The sequence below is a fragment of the Dromiciops gliroides genome, chromosome 2 (genome assembly GCF_019393635.1).
Source record: "Dromiciops gliroides isolate mDroGli1 chromosome 2, mDroGli1.pri, whole genome shotgun sequence".
Taxonomy (NCBI): Eukaryota; Metazoa; Chordata; class Mammalia; order Microbiotheria; family Microbiotheriidae; genus Dromiciops; species Dromiciops gliroides.
In genome coordinates, this window is record NC_057862.1 from 637978576 (window position 1) to 637999710 (window position 21135).

A 21135-nucleotide genomic window follows, 5' to 3' on the forward strand; every position below is an offset into this window, starting at 1 on the left:
AAGTGTCTGAGGCTGGATTTGAACTCAGGTCCTCCTGAATCCAGGGCCGGTACTCTACCCACTGCACCACCTAGCTGCCCTGGAAACTTAAGGTTGAAGGCAAAAAGCACAATCAGTTTGACTTCCTGTATTTCCTGCAGGAGTATTAGAGACCTCTTCTCCAATGGCAGATAGATGCCTTCTCCTACCATGTAGTGCACAGAACCTGGGCTTCCTTCCTTCATGGCAACCCCTGAGCCCACTGGCAAATGACTCCCCTCTCTGACTCCAGTTTTCTCTTACTTTGTGAAACAAGGATCCTTAGGGCCATAGGAATTAGAGTTCAAAGGGAAGGGACCTGGAAATAATCGAGTCCGCTACATTCGTGTTATAGAGAAGGAAGAAGTGTCATTGCCCTTTATTAAGCGGGTTCTAGGAAGTTGGGTAGGGATGAGCTGGATGATGTTTAAGGTCCATCCTCCAGGATAACTAGGTAGAAATAGATGATCTTGGCTAATGTAGACAGAACATGGATCTGGGGTGAGATGTCCCTGCTCATTCAGGGGTTGAAGGTAAAGAAGCAGAGATTAGGTAGAAAGGGCCCTCGAAATAGACGATTCAATGTATTTGCAAATGATGAACCAGGGCTTAAGGCAATGTGACCGTGTGAAGAGCGCTGGATTGAGAGTCAGGAGGCTTGAGTTAGACTTCCAGCGCTGCTACTTACTAGTTATGTGACCTTGGTCAAGCTGCCCTCGCCTCTCTGACTCAGTTTCTTTAGCTGTAAAATTAAGAGTTTGGACCAATGGTCTCTAAGTGCTCTTCTAGCTCCCACCTCTGGGACAAGGTCCGGGTACTACATCCAGCAGGAATCAGCAGGTAACCTCGTACTCTAGTTCAGAAAGGATGGATAGCCTCTCAGATTGAATAAAGGAGTTTTTGTCTTCTTCCCCCACTACCCTTATCCTCACTTGGTGATTTTATCACCTCCCATGAGTTTAATGATTATCTTTGCAGAGTCCCAGCTCTATATATCCAGTCCTAACCTCTCTTACTTGACCTCCAGTCTCTTATCACCAACTACCTACTGGGCATCTCAAGGTGGATTCCCCCTAGACATCTCAAACAGTATGTTCAAACCAGAATTGACTGTCTTTCCCTTCAGATCTTCTTCTCTTCCTAACTTCTCTCTTACTATTGTAGAAATATTTTAACTAGCTTGCTTAATTTGGAGGGCCTAATCTGACTGGAGTACTTAATCTGGGACTTTTGATTAACTGGCTATCTGACTGCTATTCATTTAATATGGGCCGTTTATAAAGTTTCTCTACACTGCTCCCAAATTGATAAGCAAAGGATTAAGAAGCCTCTTAACTAAATAATCAAAGCAGAGTTTATTTATGAGATACAATTTAAAATTAAGAATATAGGGAAATAAAACGTACAACCTGACTGTGTTCTGGTAGGTCTCTTCTACCTGCTGAGCTTGGAACTTTTTTTTGTTTTTCGGGGTTTTTTTTTTTGTTTTTTTTTTAGGCAATTGGGGTTAAGTGACTTGCCCAGGGTCACACAGCTAGTAAGTGTTAAGTGTCTGAGGCCAGATTTGAACTCAGGTCCTCCTGACTCCAGGGCCGGTGCTCTATCCACTACGCCACCTAGCTGCCCCCCAGCCCTTATTAAAAAAATTCCAAGCTTGGGGGGCAGCTAGGTGGCGCAGTGGATAGAGCACCGGCCCTGGAGTCAGGAGGACCTGAGTTCAAATCTGGCCTCAGACACTTAACACTTACTAGCTGTGTGACCCTGGGCAAGTCACTTAACCCCCATTGCCCCATAAAAATAAAAATAAAAATAAAATAATAAGATAAGGGCCTTAGCCTCTTGCCTTAGGGTATGCTCCACTTTCCCTGCTCAGCTCCTTTCTTCTAACTCCGAGCCCCTTTCCCTTTGTCTATGCCCCTCCGTCTAACTTTCCTCTCCGTACCGCCACTGCTGAACCCCTGTGTCTCTCTCACCGACCTCTCCTTCCGTTCTCCTAGTGCTCCAGTGTCCTTCTGTTCTCTTAATCTTCTGGCCTCTCCCAAGCTCCGTACATCTGCCTCTGGCTCTAGTCCTTTAGGCTTCTCCTCCGTCCTTCTCCTTTCCCTTCATATTGTCAGCCTCCTCTCTGTTCTTCTAACCTTGTCAGCCCCCCTTGCTGTCTAACTCCCAGGTCTATATATATCTTTCTTCTCTCCACTCAAATCTCGAGCTTTTTGCGCCCCCATACGCACCAAGCTAATCCGCTAGCCAGGGCTGCGCCTGGGGCTGGGGGGAATGCTCAAGCATCACTTGTGTACCACATCCAGGGCTCCAGGGGCCCATGCCCCCTGCTGCGCGCCCAGGGACCTCAACACGGGCTATGCCAGAGCCCAGCCTGGATTCTCTGGGGTAGATTCTCTCAACTGTATGACCTGGCATCTCAGCCCAACTGTATGACCTGGCATCTCAGCCCACGGGGCTTTTTGGCTCAGCTGCAGCTGAGAGGGAGGGGCACCAGCCCCTCGCACAGAAGAGACCCTGAGGGCCTAAGGCTTTCTAATCTCAGCCCAAAGGTAGGGTCCCCAAATCAAAATAAATTTCCACACTATCAAGGGCACCACCAATTTTCCAGTCACCCTGGCTCAAAATCTGTGTCATTATTGTACCCTCACTTGTACATCAGATCTAAAGCCTCAAGTTGTCTGGAAACCCTCTTCTTCCGTCCTTTGCAAAACAACCAACAAGCATTTAAATGCCTATATGTCAGGGACTGGCTACTGTTACATATAAAGGATTTATAGCAAAATCCTGAGGGTTTGCTTAAAATTGAATATTCTAGATCTGATCCATTGTCTGCTTTTCAGGATTCTGTCTTTGAAATACTGAGAGAGAGGGCATTCCCCTCCCCTCTCTTTTTTCGGGTGGGCAATGAGGGTTAAGGGACTTGCCCAAGATCAGACAGCTAATATGTGACAAGTGTCTGAGGCTGGATTTGAACCCAGGTCCCCCTGAATCCAGGGCCAGTGCTTTATCCACTGTGCCACCTAGCTGCCCCCCAGGGCACTCCTCAAAAAAAAAATCTCCAAAGTTAGGAAGCTCTTCTATGGGAATTTTCTTTTTTTTTAGGACTGTTTACATCTGATTTACACTGTATTGTATCTTGTTTTCGCTGTTTCCCCATTAGTATGAGAAGTGTTAAGAGGAGGGGTTTTGCCTATCATCCTATATCTTTCCTCCCTTTTGTGGCTAAATTTCTTGAGAAGGCCATCGATATAGCAGGCATCTCTCTCTCTCTCTCTCTCAGCTCTTTGCAGTCTGGCTTTTTTTTTTTATGGGGCAATGGGGGTTAAGTGACTTGCCCAGGGTCACACAGCTAGTAAGTGTCAAGTGTCTGAGGCCGGATTTGAACTCAGGTCCTCCTGAATCCAGGGCCGGTGCTCTATCCACTGTACCACCTAGCCGCCCCTAGCAGTCTGGCTTTTGACCAACATTGCTTTCTCCAGAATTACCAATGATCTCTTAATTGCCAAATCTAATGGTCTTTTCTCCAATTTCATCCTTCTTGACTCCTCTGCTGCTTTTGGTATTGTCAACCTTCCTTTCCTCCTTGATAGTCTCTTCCTACTTATCTGACCACTCCTTGGTCTCCTTTGCTAGATCTTTATCCATGTCATACTCACTAGTGGTGGGAAGTCCCCAAGGCTCTGCTCTGGAATCTCTTCACTCCCTATACTATTTCCCTTGGTGATCTCATCAGGTCTCATAGTTTCAATGGTCATCTCTTCTTTTTTTTTTTTTTTGGTGAGGCAATTGGGGCTAAGTGACTTGCCCAGGGTCACACAGCTAGTAAGTGTCAAGTGTCAGAGGCTGGATTTGAACTCAGGTCCTCCTGAATCCAGGGCCAGTGCTTTATTCACTGCGCCACCTAGCTGCCCCCTCAATGGTCATCTCTATGCAGATAACTCTCGGATCTACTAATCCAGCCCTAACCCTTCTCCTGACCTCCTGTCTGTCTCCAATTGTCCTTTAGACACTTTAAATTCAACATGTCCCAAAATGAGCTCATTATCTTTCCTCCCTTCTTAATAACTTTCCTATTGCTGTGGAAGATACCACACTACCTCTCAGACCCTCAGGTGTGAAACCTGAGTATCTTCCTCAACTCCTCATGCTCTCATGTTCCACATCCAATTGGTGGCCAAGTCTTGTTGTTTCTACCTTTGAAAACTCTCTTCGGTATAAGCCCTTCTCTCCTCTGACACCCTCACCACTTCCATCTGGAGTATTTCAATAGCTTTCTGGGTAGTCTCCCTGTCTCCTTTCTCCTCACTCCAGTTCATCCTTCCTTCAGCTGTGAAATTAATCTTCCTAAAACATGGCCTGACCATATCACCCCCCTGTTTAATAAACTCCAGAGGCTCCCTACTCCAGGATCAAATATAAAATCCACTGTTTGGCTTTTGAAGCCCTTCAAACCCTGATCCCCACCCCAACACCCAGGTCCAGTCTTTTTTTTTTTTTTTTGGTTAGGCAATTGGGGTTAAGTGACTTGGCCAGGGTCATACAGCTAATAAGTGTTAAGTAAGTGTCTGAGGCTGGATTTGAACTCAGGTCCTCCTAACTCCAGGGCTGGTGCTCTATCCACTGCGCCACCTCGCTGGCCCCCATTTCCAGTCTTCTAATGCTGCATTCCCTCACCATACATTCTGGGATCCAGTGACACTGCTTTCACCTTGTACTGCTTGTCCATGACATTCATCTCCATAATCCAAGCATTTTCAGGGACTGTCTCCCTTGCCTGCAACACTCTCCACCATCTCTCCCTCCTGGGCTCCCTGGCTCCCTTCAGGTCTCAAGAAGCCTTTCCAAGTCTTCCTTAATCTAAGAGCCTTCCATCTGGGCCTACCTCCATTTCCCGTCTGCGTCTTCTTTGTGCAGACTTGTCATCTCTTACATGAGACTGAGCTGCTAGAGAGGAGGGACTGTTTGCTTCTTTGCCTTTGTATGCCCAGAACTTAGTCCATTGCCTGGCTGTGACTTGGCCCAGGTAGGCACTTAATCAATGCTGGTTGACTATTTGTATCCTCAGAATTTAACACTGTAAGCACACAATAAATGCTTGCTGACTGACTGGGCCATGCATTTATTAAAACCTTTTAGGGAAACAATTCAGAGCGTCAGTGACTGGGAGTAGACTACCCTAGGTTAGTCATTCAATAAACATTTATTAAGCACCTACCATGTACCAGGCACTGGACCAATAACAGGGCATATACTGACAGGTCAAATCCTAAATGACAGTGGATTCTATCACTAATGTGGATATACCAAAAAAGTGTAAGCCTTGGACCAAAGGTTCATGCCCCATATCCAAGCAGTACCAAGTCCTATCTCCACATTTTCTGCATTTCCCCCTTCTCTTCATTCATCCTCGGCACTTTTCTTTCTTTTTAGGAGGCAACTGGGGTTAAATGGCTCATCCAGGAGCACACAGCTAGTGAGTGTCTGAGGCTGGATTTGAACTTGGGACCTCCTGATTCCAGGGTTAGAGCCCCCTAGCTGCCCTGCCTGCAACACTTTTCTAATACTATCCAAATTAATCTCCCTGCTTCCACTCACTGTCTCCAACCTATTTTTTCCATAGTTGCCAAAGTAACCTTTATGGCTCAGGTCTGACCATGTCAGTTATTCCTCTGTTCAAAAACTTGGAACTGCTCTTGCAGCCTGTTGGACAGAAAATATCCCGACCAAATAAAGTTGGCTGGCACAGAGCTGACAGTGGCTCTGGGAGAGGCTGCGTTAGCATGGTAAAGTTTCCATGGTAAAGAGTGGGCCCCTAAATTTCAACGACAGCTATTTCCCTAATGGCTGGGGAGGAGGCTCCTATTATTTCAAATTGGGATTAGGGAAGCCAGTAGGGGAGGGATGGAGAGAAACAGTATAGGTCAGCCTCCTTGGAGACTTTGGCAGCAGAGCAATTCAACAGAGTGGACGGAGGAGAGTGTCTCTGTGAGGATGTGCTGCACCTCTTCTCTTATAAGGCACCTCCAGGAATGGGAGGGCATTCCTCTTTCTCCCTCTAGGGTTTTATCTTGCTGAAGAAGCCTGGCACCAAAGGAGGCATGGTTGTGGAGCAGAGCCCAGATGCGCCTGGAGCTGGCAGCCTTCGATGTCATCTGGGCCTGAAGGTGGACATGGTAGAGGCCACAGCCAAGCCCTGGAGCCGTGTGTCTGCAGGCCCAGAGGCCCCCCACGGCTACTCCCGAGAACAGCTCCAGGGAGCACCTGTGGTTCCAGGAGTCTGCATTGGCTTGTCACTGTCATTCCAATGTGCATCTTTCTCCTTGAGAACTCTGTGTGCCTGTTCCTTTTGCTGACACTGGGTCTGTTTGTGGGAGCTTGCACCCTAGGTCTATGAGCAGGGAGATTTTGTTGTTACTGTTATGTGCCATGTCAGTAAATTACTTTACTTTGGACTACGTCCTCTGCCTGGCTAGAGTGAGGTCAACACACCAGGGAGGGTCAGTAAGCTGTAATTTTAGGAGGGAAGACCCACTGAGTACCTGGAATCTGGGGTCATTATCTTTCCTCTGAACATCCTCACCATCCCAATCTGGACTATTTCAATAGCTTTCTGGATAGCCTCCTTGCCTCCTTTCTCCTCACTCCACTTCATCCTTCCTTCAGCTGTAAAACTAATCTTCCTAAAACATGGCCTGACCATATCACCCCCCTGTTTAATAAACTCTAGCAGCTCCCTACTCCAAGATCAAATATAAAGTCCTGTTTGGCCTTTGAAGCCCTTCAGTCCCTGATCCCCACCCCAACCCGTTTCCAGTGCTCCCCCATATGTTTAATCTTTTGGTTTTGTTTTGTTTTGGGGGGGAAGTTTGTGTTTTTCTGTTTTGTTTTTTTCAGGGCAATGAGGGTTAAGTGACTTGCCCAGGATCACATAGCTAGCACGCATCAAGTGTCTGATCCAGATTTGAATTCAGGTCCTCCTGAATCCAGGGCTGGTGCTTTATCCACTGCACCACCTAACTGCCCCAACCATGTGTTTAATCTTAATTAAGTCCCCTTCAAGCCAAACTGTATTACTCAATTTGATAATACATCTCCTGCCTCTGCATTGGGTTGGGCCACTGTCCTCAGCTTGTGCATGACCTCTTCCTATCTGCTTCTCTGGCCTAGCTTAGTGCACAGTCTCTCTCCAAAATTATATGCTCCCACTAGAACAGAAACCCCTGAGGACAGGAACTGTTCTGTTTCTTTGTGTCCCCAGACTGGAAAGATTATCTAGGCTACCCCTAAGGCTGAGGAAAGTTGGGTTATTTTTCTTCTCAAGGTCCCACACTAAGTGGTAGATCCAGGGCACACTCTTTCCCTCTTGTATGAGCATGTCTCTTTGCATTCCCAAACCACAAACGTCTTTTGGAGACTGGCCATTGTCCTGGTTCCTGCATCTCCTCCTGCTCCATTACTGGGAGGATCTTTATGATTCCAGGAGAATGAAAACTCTTTGAAGGAAGACATTGTCCTTTTGATGGTTGTACTCCTAGTGCTTAGGACAATGCTTTGCAGGTGACTGAACTGATTTGACTGAGAAGGATATGCTATGCTGGGAGTCCCTTGCATCCTCCTGTAGTTGTCACCATTGAGACTGCTGGCCCCCAGCCCAAGACCAGATCCCAGCTCATTAGGTGGCCCAGCAAAGGAGAAGATAAATTGAGGAGGGGAGAAATACCAGAGATAGAAATGATTCCATTGCTCAGGCTGTGACTCTACAGGATTCTCCAGAAGACCCACCAGGCTCACTGTCCCAGAAGGCATCTCTCTTGACGCAGGAGAGACGTAATACTATGGAATAGCTCTATGATATTGTGTCTTATCACTGCCATTAGCCTATCAGTGCTATGAAGGTAGGGCTTATGTAAGCATTGTATCTCCACCAGCCCCTAGAATAATGCTCAGCACAGAGCAGGTCTTTAATAATGCTCTTGAATAAAAGAATAAACAAAGGAAGAAAGGAAGGACAAGGTGGTAATATTGGACAGGTGGCCTTGTGATAATCTCTAGAGTGTAACAAATGGGATGAAGCTTTCATTGAATCTTCACTTCCTTTTGGGGAGGGAGAGAAGAGAGAGCTGCTGAATGGAAAGTGGCTTGGTGCCCAAGTCTTTAGATAAACTTTCTGGGGAGCTGGCAGAGGGCAGTGAGATCATTAGAATCAAGGCACCTAACTGTAAAGCTGAAAGGGACTTTAGCTGTCAGGGTCAGAGGCCTCCACACAAATAAGCCCAGTGATGCCTCCTGTTTTTCCCCAAGATCATTTCATGGAACCACCAGGCTGAAATCGATGCTTTCTGTGAGCATGATGGAGGCTGGAAAGAACACATACTAAAGCATCCTCACGTACACAAAACATGTTTAATAAGAGTGTAGTTGTCTCCTGTGCATTACAGACAAACCCTGCAGTGCGTTTTCCACCCAAACCTGCCCCAGGTTGGGGGGGGCGGGGTGTCCTGGGAGGCTGCCAGATCTCCTGCCCCCAGCCCTTGGGGGCTTTCCCAGACACCACCTCTCCTGCTCATGCCCCTTCTTTTACGGGGGGGGGGGAGGGGGGCTGCATGCGCATTTCTGTAGCATCATCACTTTTCCTGGTCTCCTGAGGGGCCCTGCATCTCCTAGTCTTCCTGAAAACAGCACATGGTCTCAGGAAGCCATAAGCACCATCTACGTTTCTGTATGGTTTGCTTTGTTTTTTTCCCTGAGAGAGAAGCCAGCCAGCCCTTCAGGGAACACTGGAGATAGGACCCATGGTGGGGAGGGGCTGGCAAGAGGCCAGGATGGAAGCTAGTGGGTCAGAGACAGGGAGAGGGGCCTAGGTGTACAGACCAACTGTCCAAATGATTAGTTTCTCCAAAAATCAGCTCTATGCCTGATTCATGGAAATCACTGAGGACTAGTCCCTGCAGAGAGCCCACAAGGAAATGAAAACTTCAGTCTCCTTAAACCAGTCTTTATAATTTCCACAAAGTTTGTTCCCTCTCCCACCCCACAAACAATTTGGAATATAAGATCTGATTCATTTAATTCAGATTTGCTCAGGTGTTTCAATCCTCTCTTTCTTCTCTTTATTTTCACGGATGGAATCAACATTTGCTTTAGAGTTGAGTCACCTCCAAAAGGGCTTAACTTATAAAGAACAAAGACCTTCCCTTCCTCTCCCGGCATTTAGGCTCTGGGTAGTGGGCGGGAAAGTGGTCCCAAACTCTCCATCTTATCTTCCAGCTAGAAGACCCGAGCCTAGAAATAACTCAACAGAGGAGAGTTCTTTCACTGCATCCTGCCCCTCCGTGAACAATAAGGGAGGCCAGGGAAGGGAAGCCGGAGGTGAGCCCTGATGCCCTGATGGAGGTACCCTTGTTAGCAGTTCTATCCACATCTGGGGCAGCAGATCTGGCTCCTCAATATAAGCTTTCCCATCCTATTCAAAGGCGTGAACAAGCAGGCCCTGACTTCTCACACCCATGATGTCGTGGGTGACAGCTCTGTCCCTTTCTGGAAATGCAAAGGGAAATTCAAGTTTTGCTAACCATCTGATGCAACAGCAATGGAAACCCTGAACCTCCCAATGAGTCTGAGGAGAAATCAGGCTGCCTTTTCCCCACGGTCACCTCAGGCTTTTTACCCAGACGTAGGATAACCTGCCTTATGAAATACAAGCCCACGTGTCAAACACAAAGAAGGCTGGGGCCCAGGATATCCCCTACCCTATACCATCATCCCACATGGCCAGCAGCCGGCTCATATGTTATTTCTTTGCAGGGCCTCACAGAGGTTCTGGTTGGCATCTGGCTCCTCAGTCATGACTTCCACTGTCTCCCACTCCCCAGACCTGCTGGATTTCTTTATGGCATCAACCACACTCTGCATGTAAAGCCCGTCCTCAAAGGAGGCAGCCATGGAGACTGGCTTATAATCCCAGGTACGATGGTCGTCTTGTTCCTGAAATGACTGGCGCAAAGCCTGCGCCATGTAGACCATGCCTTTAAGGTACAGCAAGGGAATATCTTGAAACCCCTTTTCTAGAAGTCCCGCATTGACTGTCAAAGAGTCTGTCAACAGCTGCTCCTCCTGGAGCTCGGTGCCCTTCTGTCCATAGAGGTCAGATCCGCGGGCTATGAGGCGGCCCGCTGACCCCACAATCATGACTTCGTGCACAAAGGAGCCCGGCATATTGAAGTTAAGAGTCACTGTGCTGCAAACACCCCCATTCATAAGCATCTGGAAAAAGCAGAAGTCGTCACTGGTGACGTGCCGGATTCCACTGATCTCAGCGTTCTGTTTCACAAATGTCTTCAGAAAACCGTGGACCTTCTCAGCCTTCCTCCCGGTTAGGTGGGTCAAGAGGTCAACAATATAGGTGCCCATTGTGTGTAGACCGCCGCCCCCCATGTGCTCATCGCAGATCCAGTTGTACTTGTGGCTCAGAAGGCTGCCCCAGTACACACGCACGTCACAGATCATCACATTGCCGATGTAATGCTCTTCAATCAGCTGCTTCATCCGGATAAAGGCAGGCAGGAATCGAAGGACATTCCCCACAAGGCTCATGAGCTTGGGGTAGTAGCGAGCAGCTGTCACCATCCTGAAGGCATCTACTGAGCTTGCTGCTTTCTCACAGATCACATTCTTCCCAATACCTGAGGACAAGACAGAACAGGAAACCTGAATAGATCATTTGGGAACTGCCAGGAAAACGGTTCTGATTTCCTTTAGGAGACTCCCCAGCTCCTTCTGAAGCCATCCAGCTCAGCATTTCTTATAGCACACGAGTATTCCATCACATCCATTTACCACAACTTGTTCAGCTGTTCCCCAACTGCCACCACAAAAAGAGCTGCTGTAAATATTTTTGTGTGTGGAGGTCCTTTCCCCTTTTCTTTGATCTCCTAGAGACACAGCTGGGTCAAAGGGTATACACAGTGTTATAGCCTTTCGGGAATAATTCAGAATTGTTCTCCAGAATGGGTGGACTAGTTCACAACTCTATCAACAATGCATTAGGGTCCCCATTCTTCTACATCCCCTTCAGCACTGATCATTTTCCTTTTCTGTCATGTTAGCCAACATGATAGGTATGAAGTGGTCACTCTGAGTTGTTTTTAATTTACATTTATCTAATCAATAGTGTAGCTATTGGGGGCAGCTATGTGGTGCAGTGGATAGAGTGCCAGGGGCAGAGTCAGGAAGACAAAGGTTCCTCATCTGGAAAATGAGCTGGAGAAAGAAATGGCGAAACACTCCAGTATCTATGCCAAGAAAACCCCCAAAGAGATTACAAAGAGTCAGACATGACTGAAAATGACTGAACAGAAACAATAATCAGGAGTGATTTAGAATACTTTTGAGAAATGAGGCCTTTATCAGAGAAACTCAATGTGAAATGCCCCCTTCTCCCCGTTTTCTGCTCTCCTTTTAATTTTGGCTGCACTGGTTTTGTTTGTACAAGAAATTTTAATTTTTATGTAATCAAAATTAGTCATTTTACTTTCTGTGATTCTTTCTCTTGTTTGGTCATAAACTCTTCCTTTATCCACAGATCTGATTTAAATAGATCTAGAATTTTCCATGCTCCCCAAAATTGCTTCTTACCCTTTATGTCTAAATCACATATCCATTTTGACCGTATCTTGATATAGCTAGTTTTGTCAAATAGTACATTCTTATCATCAAAGCTTGGATTTGGGGTTTTATTATATACTACATTACCATGGTCATTTACTATAGTGTACTGTATACCTAATCTATTCCACCGATCCAACACTCTATTCTTAGGCAGTACCAGATTGTTTTGATGATTACCATTTTGTAATATAGTTTTGAATTTAGTCTTGCTAGGCTGCCTTCCTTCACATTTTTTCCCCACTGATTCTCTTGATACTTTTGAACTTTTTTTTCTGTTCTTGTTGAGGTTGTTCAATCGTGTCTAACTCTTCATGACCCCAAGGACCATAGCATGTCAGTGCTGTCCATGGAGTTTTCTTGGTAAAGATACTGGAGTGGTTTGCCATTTCCTTCTCCAGTGGATTAGGGCAAATAGAAGTTAAGTGATTTGCCCTGGGTGATATAGCTAGTAAGCATCTGAGGCCAAATTTCAACTTAGGTCTCCCTGACAGGGAATTCTACCCTCCAGGCAATTCTTTGGTAGTTTGACTGGTATGGCACTGAATAAATAAATTAGTTAAAATAGAATTGTCATTTTTATTATGTTGGTTTAGCCTACCCTTAAACAATGAATATTTCTCCAGTTGTTTAGATCTGTCTTTGTTTGTGTGAAAAGCGTTTTTATAAGTGTTCATACATTTCTTGGATTGGTCCTGGCAGTTATGTCCAATGGAATTTCTCTTTCTATCTCTACCTGCTGGGTTTTGTTAGTAATATACAGAAATACTGATGATTTATGCGGGTTTATTTTATATCCTTCAACTTTGCTAAAGTTGTTAATTATTTCAACTACTTTTTTAGTTGATTCTTTAGGGTTCTTAAGTATACCATCATTTCATCTGCAAAGAGTAATTGCTTTGTTTCCCCATTGCCTATTTCTATTCTTTCAATTTCTTTTTCCTATAGCTAGCATGCTCAATACAATATTGAATGGTAGTGGTAATAACAGACATTCTTCCTTCACCCCTGATCTTACTTGAAAGGTTTCTTGCTTATTCCCATTACAATTAATGCATGTTTTTGCTTTTAGAAAGATATTACTTATTTTAAGAAAGACTCCATTTGGTCCTCTGCATTCTAGTCTATCTTGTCAAAAGCTTTTCCTGCATCTATCAAGATAATCATACAATTTTTGTCATTTTTGTTTGGTCAATTATGCTTACAGTTTTCCTGATATTGAGCCAGCCCTGAATTTTTGGCATAAATCCCATCTGGTCATAGTGTATGATCTTTGTGATATATTGCTGTAATCTCCTTGCTAGTATTTTATTTAAAATTTTTGAGAAATTGGTCTTTAGTTTTCTTTCTCTGTTTTTGTTCTCTCTGATTTAAGTATCGAAACCATATTTGTGTCATAAAAGGAATTTGGTAGGCCTCCTTGTTTACCTATTTTTTCAAATAGTTTATATAGTATTGGGATTAATTATTCCTTAAATGTTTGGTGGAATTACTTTGTAAATCCATGTGGTCCTGGGTATTTTTTTGTTTGTTTGCTTTTTTTTTGTTTTGGCAATTGGGGTTAAGTGACTTGCCCAGGGTCACACAGCTAGGAAGTGTCAAGTATCTGAGGCTGGATTTGAACTCAGGTCCTCCTGAATCCAGGGCAGGTGCTTTATCCACTGGGCTACCTAGCTGCACCCTGGGTTTTATGAACATGACACAAATTTGTTTACCAAATCCCCAGGACCCAAACTAGGGGCACCTAAGGCCCAAGGGAATTTAAAGCTCCATATTAAATGCTTATTAAATGTCAGGGGATCAATCACTTGGGGGATTTCTAAAAAAGGCAAAAAAAGCATACTTCCCTCAAGAAGCTTACATTCTAATGGGGGAGGTAGCATGTTTATAAACAGGGACATAGCAGTCATACACAGAGTATGGGAATTTTTTTCCCATTAGGCCATGATGCTGCCCATCTCCTAAAACTCATTTTAGAAAAAGTAGTACTTTACACAGCTGATTCTAAATTTGTTTATTGGATATTACAACCTGCAAATAATATCTCTTAGATCTACAATGGGTTCATTAAGAGGAGCTATGAATGCCAGTAGCTTTTCCTTAATTTTAAGGTCACTGTCATAAGGGAAGGATGGGCTGACACAAGGCCTAAGCCTGCCCTCTGCCTATTTACTTTGTGCCTCCACTTTGAGTTACCAAAGCATAATGCTGCTTAAGCCATTATGTGCCAAGTACTGTGCTAGGTACCGAATGAAAAAGAATGAAACAAACAATCACAATTCCTAATGAATTTGCATTCTAATGGGGAAAATACTTAGAGAGAACATATTCAGCATAAATATAAAGTTCATAAGATGGTCTGATAAGCTTTATTGCAGCATCTCAGCTGGAATGGGACATCAAAGTGCACCTAGTATAACAGCATACTTGATCAGGAACCATTCAACTTTTACCTGGTGGCCTCCAGTCTACTGAAACAGCCCATTTCACTTTGGGAGAGTTCTAAATGTAAATAATTTCCCCCCATCCATCTAGCCTACAATCCAACTCACTGAAACTTCCAGCCATTTCTCTCAGTTCTATCTTTGGGGTTCAAGAAGAACCAATCTAATCCCACAGGGCTCGCTTCAAATGCTTGAAGAAAGTTAGGCCTCCTACTTCTCTTTAGGGCCAACCTTCTCTGGTCCATTCCATGATGTCTTATGTGGGATGACCTGCAGGTCCCTTCACCACCCTGGCTGTCCAATTGTCTAGCCAATCTTCAGTTTATCGGTATTCTTCCTAAAATGTAGAACAGGGTATGGGCAATAGTTTGATTCTTCTTTTGAAATAGCTTAAGATGGGGGGCAGCTAGGTGATGCATTGGATAAAGTGCCGGCCCTGGATTCAGGAGGACCTGAGTTCAAGTTTGGCCTCAGCCACTTGAAACTTACTAGCTGTGACCCTGGGCAAGCCACTTAACCCTCACTGCCCTGCCCTGCCCCCCACCCCAATAGCCTAAGATGACATTAACTTTTTAAGTTGCCACATGATGATGGCTGCAGTAATGACATAAGACCCCACTAAATCACCAGCCTATAATATCACTCCCACTCCAGCACTTGGATAGGACCTTTCTGGATGGGATTAGCAGAATTCCTGAAAAGTAAAGATAATAAAGAGAAGGGGGTTTGTGGAAATTGTAGAGAGACAGAATTCAGTTTGATGTTAAGTAAACTCTTCCTAAGCCCTGGATAAAAGTGAAATGGGCCATCCTGGCAGACAGTTTCCCATCACTGGAGATCTTCAAGAACATGCTAAATGGTCACTTGTTAGGGATAGTCTAGCAGCAGATTTCTGTTCAGGTACAAGTTGGATCTCTTCCAACTCAGATTCTATGAGTAATTTTCAGTATATGGAGTTTCTGTTTTTGTAAAGTGAGTAAGAAAAATAATAAAGTGGTAAGGCAAAATGACATAATGGATACAGCCTTTGACTTGGGAGTCAGGAAGACCTGAGTTCAAATGCTGCCTCAGACATTGTGTACCTACAGACAAATCACTCAAATGTCTCTAAGCCTCAATTTCCTTATCTCTAAAGTAGAAATGTTAATACTTGCAATACATACTTTTCAGAGATCTTGTGATGTAAAAGATTTTTGCAAATCATAACGTATTCTAGACATGTAAGCTGTTCTGCTGAATAGAAGGAAGAATTCCCTGCCATGTACATAAGGGGAGCTAGATAGATGCTCCGAAGAGAAATTCTTCTCTTTCTTCTCTCTCCAAGTTGCTAGCCTCTGTTGCTGCTGCCACCACTACCACTACCACCACCACCACCACCACCACCACCACCACCACCACCACCACCACCACCACCACCACCACCACCACCATCATTAAAAAACACTTTTGAAATTCCTCCTTAGGAAGTTCTTCAGAACCCAGGACATATTCTTTTTTTTTCTTTTTTTTTTTGGTGAGGCAATTGGGGTTAAGTGACTTGCTCAGGGTCACACAGCTAGTAAGTGTTAAGTGTCTGAGGCCGGATTTGAACACAGGTTCTCCTGACTCCAGGGCCAGTGCTCTATCCCTGAGCCACCTAGCTGCCCCTGACATATTCTTTTGAATATTCTCAGTGGGGACAAATTTTAACTGCTTGAGGGTAGATTTGGTTTTCTGAACCAATTCAGAAGCTAAGTCTGGTGATAAAAGCAGGTAACTGCAAAGTCAGGGTTTTGGGGGCGGGGTGGGGGGGGAAGGCAAGTTCTTTGTTTATTATATTAATGGAGACCAAAGTAAAAGCTTTTCCAACTCTATATCTCCAAAGGGAGAAAGGCAGTAGCTTAAAAGCTAACCTCCCAGATGAACTTCTGAGGAGGTTCTAAGTAGAAATGCCTCAAATCAAGTTTGAAGATGAAGGGGACAGTCAGTCAACAAGTATTTTTTAAGCTCTTTACCAGGCACTGGAAGCACCACGCAAACAGTTTGGTCGGGAGGAGTGGGCAGGCCCTACCTGGGATGGAAGAATAGTTCAGATCTCCATGGCAAGCAATCTGTTTTTTGAGCAAGAGCAACCTGGGCACCCTGATTTCAAACCAAACAAATACAAAGGAACCGCCTGTTAGTAAAGATAAAAAAGGGCATGAAATAAAGGTCTTGACCCAGTTATCACTCAGCTGTGTACAGCAGACAAGAAGGCTACAAGTCCTCCAAAGGAAAGGGCTGAAACTGACGGATGAAGATTCTGACAAGAGAACAGTAACAGGAAAAGGTTTTCAAAATCCTGTCCTAAAGAAGGACAGCTTCAAATGAATGACTGCTGGTGGGTGTGGGGATGTGTTAGGGGAGGGGGAAATAGGACTGAGCTGATGTTAGCTAAATTTTATGTGGAAGGAGTCCATTTCAGCTTTGAGATTTTCAGATTTGCGTAGGAATAATTTTTTTCTTGGAATATTTTCCTATTCTCTGTAGTTTCAAATTTTGGGGTGGTTTTTTTGGGGGGGGCAATGAGGGGTTAAGTGACTTGCCCAGGGTCACACAGCTAGTGAGTGGTAAGTGTCTGAGGCTGGATTTGAACTCAGATCCTCCTGAATCCAGGGCAGGTCTTTTAGCCACTGTGCCACCTAGCTGCCCCCCAAAAATACTCTTAAAAACACCCCAAAAGGGAGCAGCTAGGTGGCACAGTGGCTAAAGCACCTGCCCTGGATTCAGGAGGATCTGAGTTCAAATCCAGCCTCAGACACTTACCACTCACTAGCTGTGTGACCCTGGGCAAGTCACTTAACCCTCATTGCCCTGCCCCCCCCCCCAAAAGACAGTGTTTTTCTACTAGTGATTGCTACTTTCTAACCAAGCTATATGTTTTGCTGATCAACCCCTTACATTATTAGCACTTGAGCCTCTGAAGTGCAGACCTTTAGAACCAGAAGGTAACAGATTTCATCCAGTCACAACAGAATCCCATTTCTGGAAAGCCCCATGGAGGTTATCTAGTCCAGCTTCCTCCCCGAGATCCTCATTATGCACAGACTCCATATTTGTGAATTCGCCTACTTGCTAAAATGTATTTGTAACGCCCAAACAATACTCATGGTGCTCCACCAGTCATTTGCAGAGTGGTGAACCAGCTGAGGAGGAATAAAGCCACACTTGGCCTTATTGTTTCAGTTCTGCTACTGGACACAAGTGTTCTTTTCACTCTCTATTGAGTGTCATGTTGTTTGCATTTTTGTGCTTTTTGTTAGTGATTTTACTGTTGACAATGTCCCTCAAGTGGAGCACTGAAGTGCTGTCTAGTGTTTCTAAGCCTAAGAAGGTTGTGAAATGACTTGCAGAGAAAATGTATGCATTGGAGAAGCTTCCTTGGGGTATGTGCCATAGTGCTGTCGGCTGTGAATTCAATGTTAATGAAGCAACAATATGGTCAACTAGAAAAAGGAAACTGACTGACTGATAGGTACATGAGGCAGCTCCAACAAGTGCTACTAGAGTCAATGCTCTGCCCAGAGGCTCACCGCAGCCTAAGCCTGTATTTCCCCTTGGAGCTGTATTCACCAATTCAGGTTTTATGGAACATGACTTCCGTGAATGATGAGAATCGATTGTACTGCACGTATACACAATACACACACTTCTGCATCTTCTACGTTCATAATTATTTGCTACTTGCATCTCTTAGATTGTGAGCCACCTGAGGGAAGGGACTATGTTTTTGCTTTTTGTGATTATGTCCAGCAGATACAAACAGCACAGTTGCTGGCACTTAGTAGGTGCTTCATAAAGGCAGCCTGTGACTTCAGACAAACCTTCTCCCTTCTCCCTACCCAGTCTCCTTATCTCCAAAAGGGGAGGGTTGATTGAGATGGCCTTTAAGGTTTCTGGATTCTGAATGTCTGGAGAGCCCAACAGTACTTCCACATGATGCATATGGTTTGCATAAGGGCTGGGAAAAAGGGAGCCAATTGTTCTGCTTTTGCTCTGTTCTTTATGTGTCTCTTCTTGGTATGATCACTATTGTTTTGAAGATCTCACTCTTATTTTAGGGACAGTGAAAGAAGACTCCTATGATACAATAATAATTAGAAGTTGGCCATTGAAGACTAGTGGCTGGACAAGGAGATGAGATCTCTGATCTGTGAATATCCCTCACCTAACTGATGATCAATGCAATGGGATTCCCTTATTGTAGTCTCTGGGGGCAGAAGACTCCCTATACTGCTGCTCCAGAGGAAGGGAAGGATGCCCTGTAGAGGGAAAAGCGCCAGCATCACAGGGCACTGGATCAAGTCCAGGGTCTCTGTGGCCCTGGACAACTGCTTGACCTGGCTGGACTGACCAGGCAGCATATAAAAGTCTGTTTTAACCTTCTGATTCCACTATTTCATGCTTATTTTCCTATTTCTTTGTTTTAAGTCTTTCATCTGTGCAAAAGCTTTGATTCTTCCTGGAATATCTTTGTTTGTTTGTGAAAACCTGACATGCATGCTTTCTTTTCTTTGCAACTCCTTTCTTTTTAATCAGTCCCCCTTGTAAGAAGGGAAGGAATCTTTATCCCCTTTATGCCTGTTGCTGTCCTTGCTTCCAGCCACAAAAAATTTCATTTCAAGTCTCTGCTTTTGTCGATCAAAGACAGGGGTTCCCCCTTTTTGCCCCACCCCACCTGACAGTGAGAAACAGTCAAATGAAGCAGTTTGTCTATTGGCCAATAGTCAGCATTCCTCCTCCTCCCTTATTCTCAAAAGAAAGGTGGAGTCTACACAATTTCCTTCTACCTCTATGCCTGATTTGATAGGTCAAGTCGGGTGGCAATTGCTAGTTTGCCCAACAGTCTAAGATGTTTGGAATCTCTATTATTTTATCTCACTCAAATTGGCAAACGGGTTAGTCAATATTTAGATTCCAAACCTGGAATATCAGGTTTAGTCTCTTAATACTCCATGGGCTGATGGTGATGATAAAAAGTCATCTTAATTCACAAAAGGAAAAGAACTTGGAAAAACTCTGTTAACAGATGACAATTTTGAACACAATCTTTTAAAACTAAGAATTCTTTGGAAAGTACAATTCCTGAGATTACATAAGCATTTCATACTGTGTGTTCCTCAGAGGTGGGTGGGGGTGTTGTACCTTGGTTTACCTTAGTTAATACTGGTCCTAGAGGAGCCGTAGTGCTTCATGCTCACCACAGTTACTGCCAGACTTTCCCATTACCTCCTTCATGCGGTAATTTCTGCCTGATTAAAATGATGATAGCTCTAGTGTAATTCCCTCTCCTTTCTCCTTGGGCTCTGGACCTTTCTTGCCATCTCCCTCTGTGGCCCAACTCTCCTGCTCCTTATACCACAGGACTCTAATATCAACGAAGATGCCCCCCCCCCTGCCCCAACCTCCTTCAGCCTTATGATCTACCCTGGCCACAAAGAGGATGAGCACACACTACATCTCCCCATTATCCACAAGTGCGCCATTTCTCCAACTGTCTAATTGACATTCCTCTGGCCATAGCCTCCTAACACCCCACCTTCCCTAGATGGTGTCTCTCTTACCCCTGCTCTTTGCCACCACGGAATCGGCCTTAGAATGGAGACATCCTCCCTGTGACTTCCCTTTCTCCCCTCAGACCCCAGACTGTTGCCTGCTCTTGAATCCCCTGCCCAGTTTGTCCTACTGCTGCTTGTTTCTTGCCAAATCTCAGCCCTGGATTACTCCCACCATCTGCTTCCCTCTCTCCTATTCACTAGCCAATTGGATACAGTACGAATTCATGTCATCCAACCCCAACAGAGCCCTCATTGCATCAAGGCAGTATTTTTCATCCCTTTCTGATCCCCTCTATCATCCTCGCAGAAGCTATACTAAACCCCTTTCCTCCTCAAGCCCCCCAAACTTCCCTTCTTCACTCTCTATTAGCTGAGGATTTCATCTCTTTACTGAATAAAAAAATCAAGGCTATTGGATGGGAGCTCCTTCTCACCTTTATCACCTCCCATTCTTTCCTCCTTTCCCCCAGTCTTCTTGACAAGGAGGCTTTTCATGTCTAGATTGCTATCTCTTCTCAAGTCTACCTACTGCCTTCCCTGGCTTCCTTTAAGTCCCAACTAAAATCTCATCTTTTATAGGAAGTCTTCTCCAAGGCCAAAGTCTTCCACTGCATCTGGGGCCACCTCCAGTCATACTGACCTATGGCTTGCAGCTGGACTCAAATGACTCTGGAGGAGAGAGTAAGGCTGATGACTTTGTAAAGCCCTGTGTCACTTAAATCCAATTCACCTGCAAGTCAAGACATCACCCTCCTGATGGCATTGGTCCTCTTCGAGAACAAAGGATGTACAACAATCTCCAACCCCCTTTGTTACCTGAGTCTTCTCTCTTAATTATTTCCTATTTATCCTGTGTATTGCTTGCTTCATATATATTTGTTTGCATGTTGTTTCCCCATTAGATTGTGACTCCTTGAGGGTAGGGACTATCTTTTGCCTCTCTTTGTTTCCCAGAGTTTAGCATAGTGCCTGGCATATAGTAAGTGCTTAATAAATACTTATTTATTATTTATTGAAGGAGATGGAAGATGTGTCTTGTGTGAAGAAGAGAAAGCCAGCAAAGTACTGAAGGTGGGGGAGTAATGTCCAATAAGTGTGGAAAGCTAGATTGTGTCTTAGGACAGGTTGCATAGCAATTTAAAAGCTAAACAAGGAAGTTTATATTTTATCCTAAAGGTAGGAGGCCACTGCATTTGGTTGAGCAGGGGAGTCACATGGTCATCCATTCTTACACTCTTTTTTTTTGGGGGGGGGCAGGGTAATGAGGGTTAAGTGACTTGCCCAGGGTCACACAGCTAGTGTCAAGTATTTGAGACCAGATTTGAACTCAGGTCCTCCTGAATCTAGAGTTGGTGCTTTATCCACTGCACCACCTAGCTGCCCCCCATTCTTACACTCTTGGCAGCAAAGCATAGGGTAGACTGGACTGG

General features: G+C 44.8%; 1 protein-coding gene across 1 annotated transcript in view; it reads right to left on the reverse strand.

The window, feature by feature from the left end:
* Positions 1 to 8410: 8410 nt before the first annotated feature.
* Positions 8411 to 21135, reverse strand: part of GFOD2 (glucose-fructose oxidoreductase domain containing 2) — a 52644-nt gene continuing 39919 nt past the window's right edge. The window contains exon 3 of the mRNA XM_043980009.1: positions 8411 to 10703. Within this exon, the coding sequence (XP_043835944.1) occupies positions 9805 to 10703 (899 nt within the window). The 3' untranslated portion in view covers positions 8411 to 9804. The remainder of the gene's footprint in view (positions 10704 to 21135) is intronic.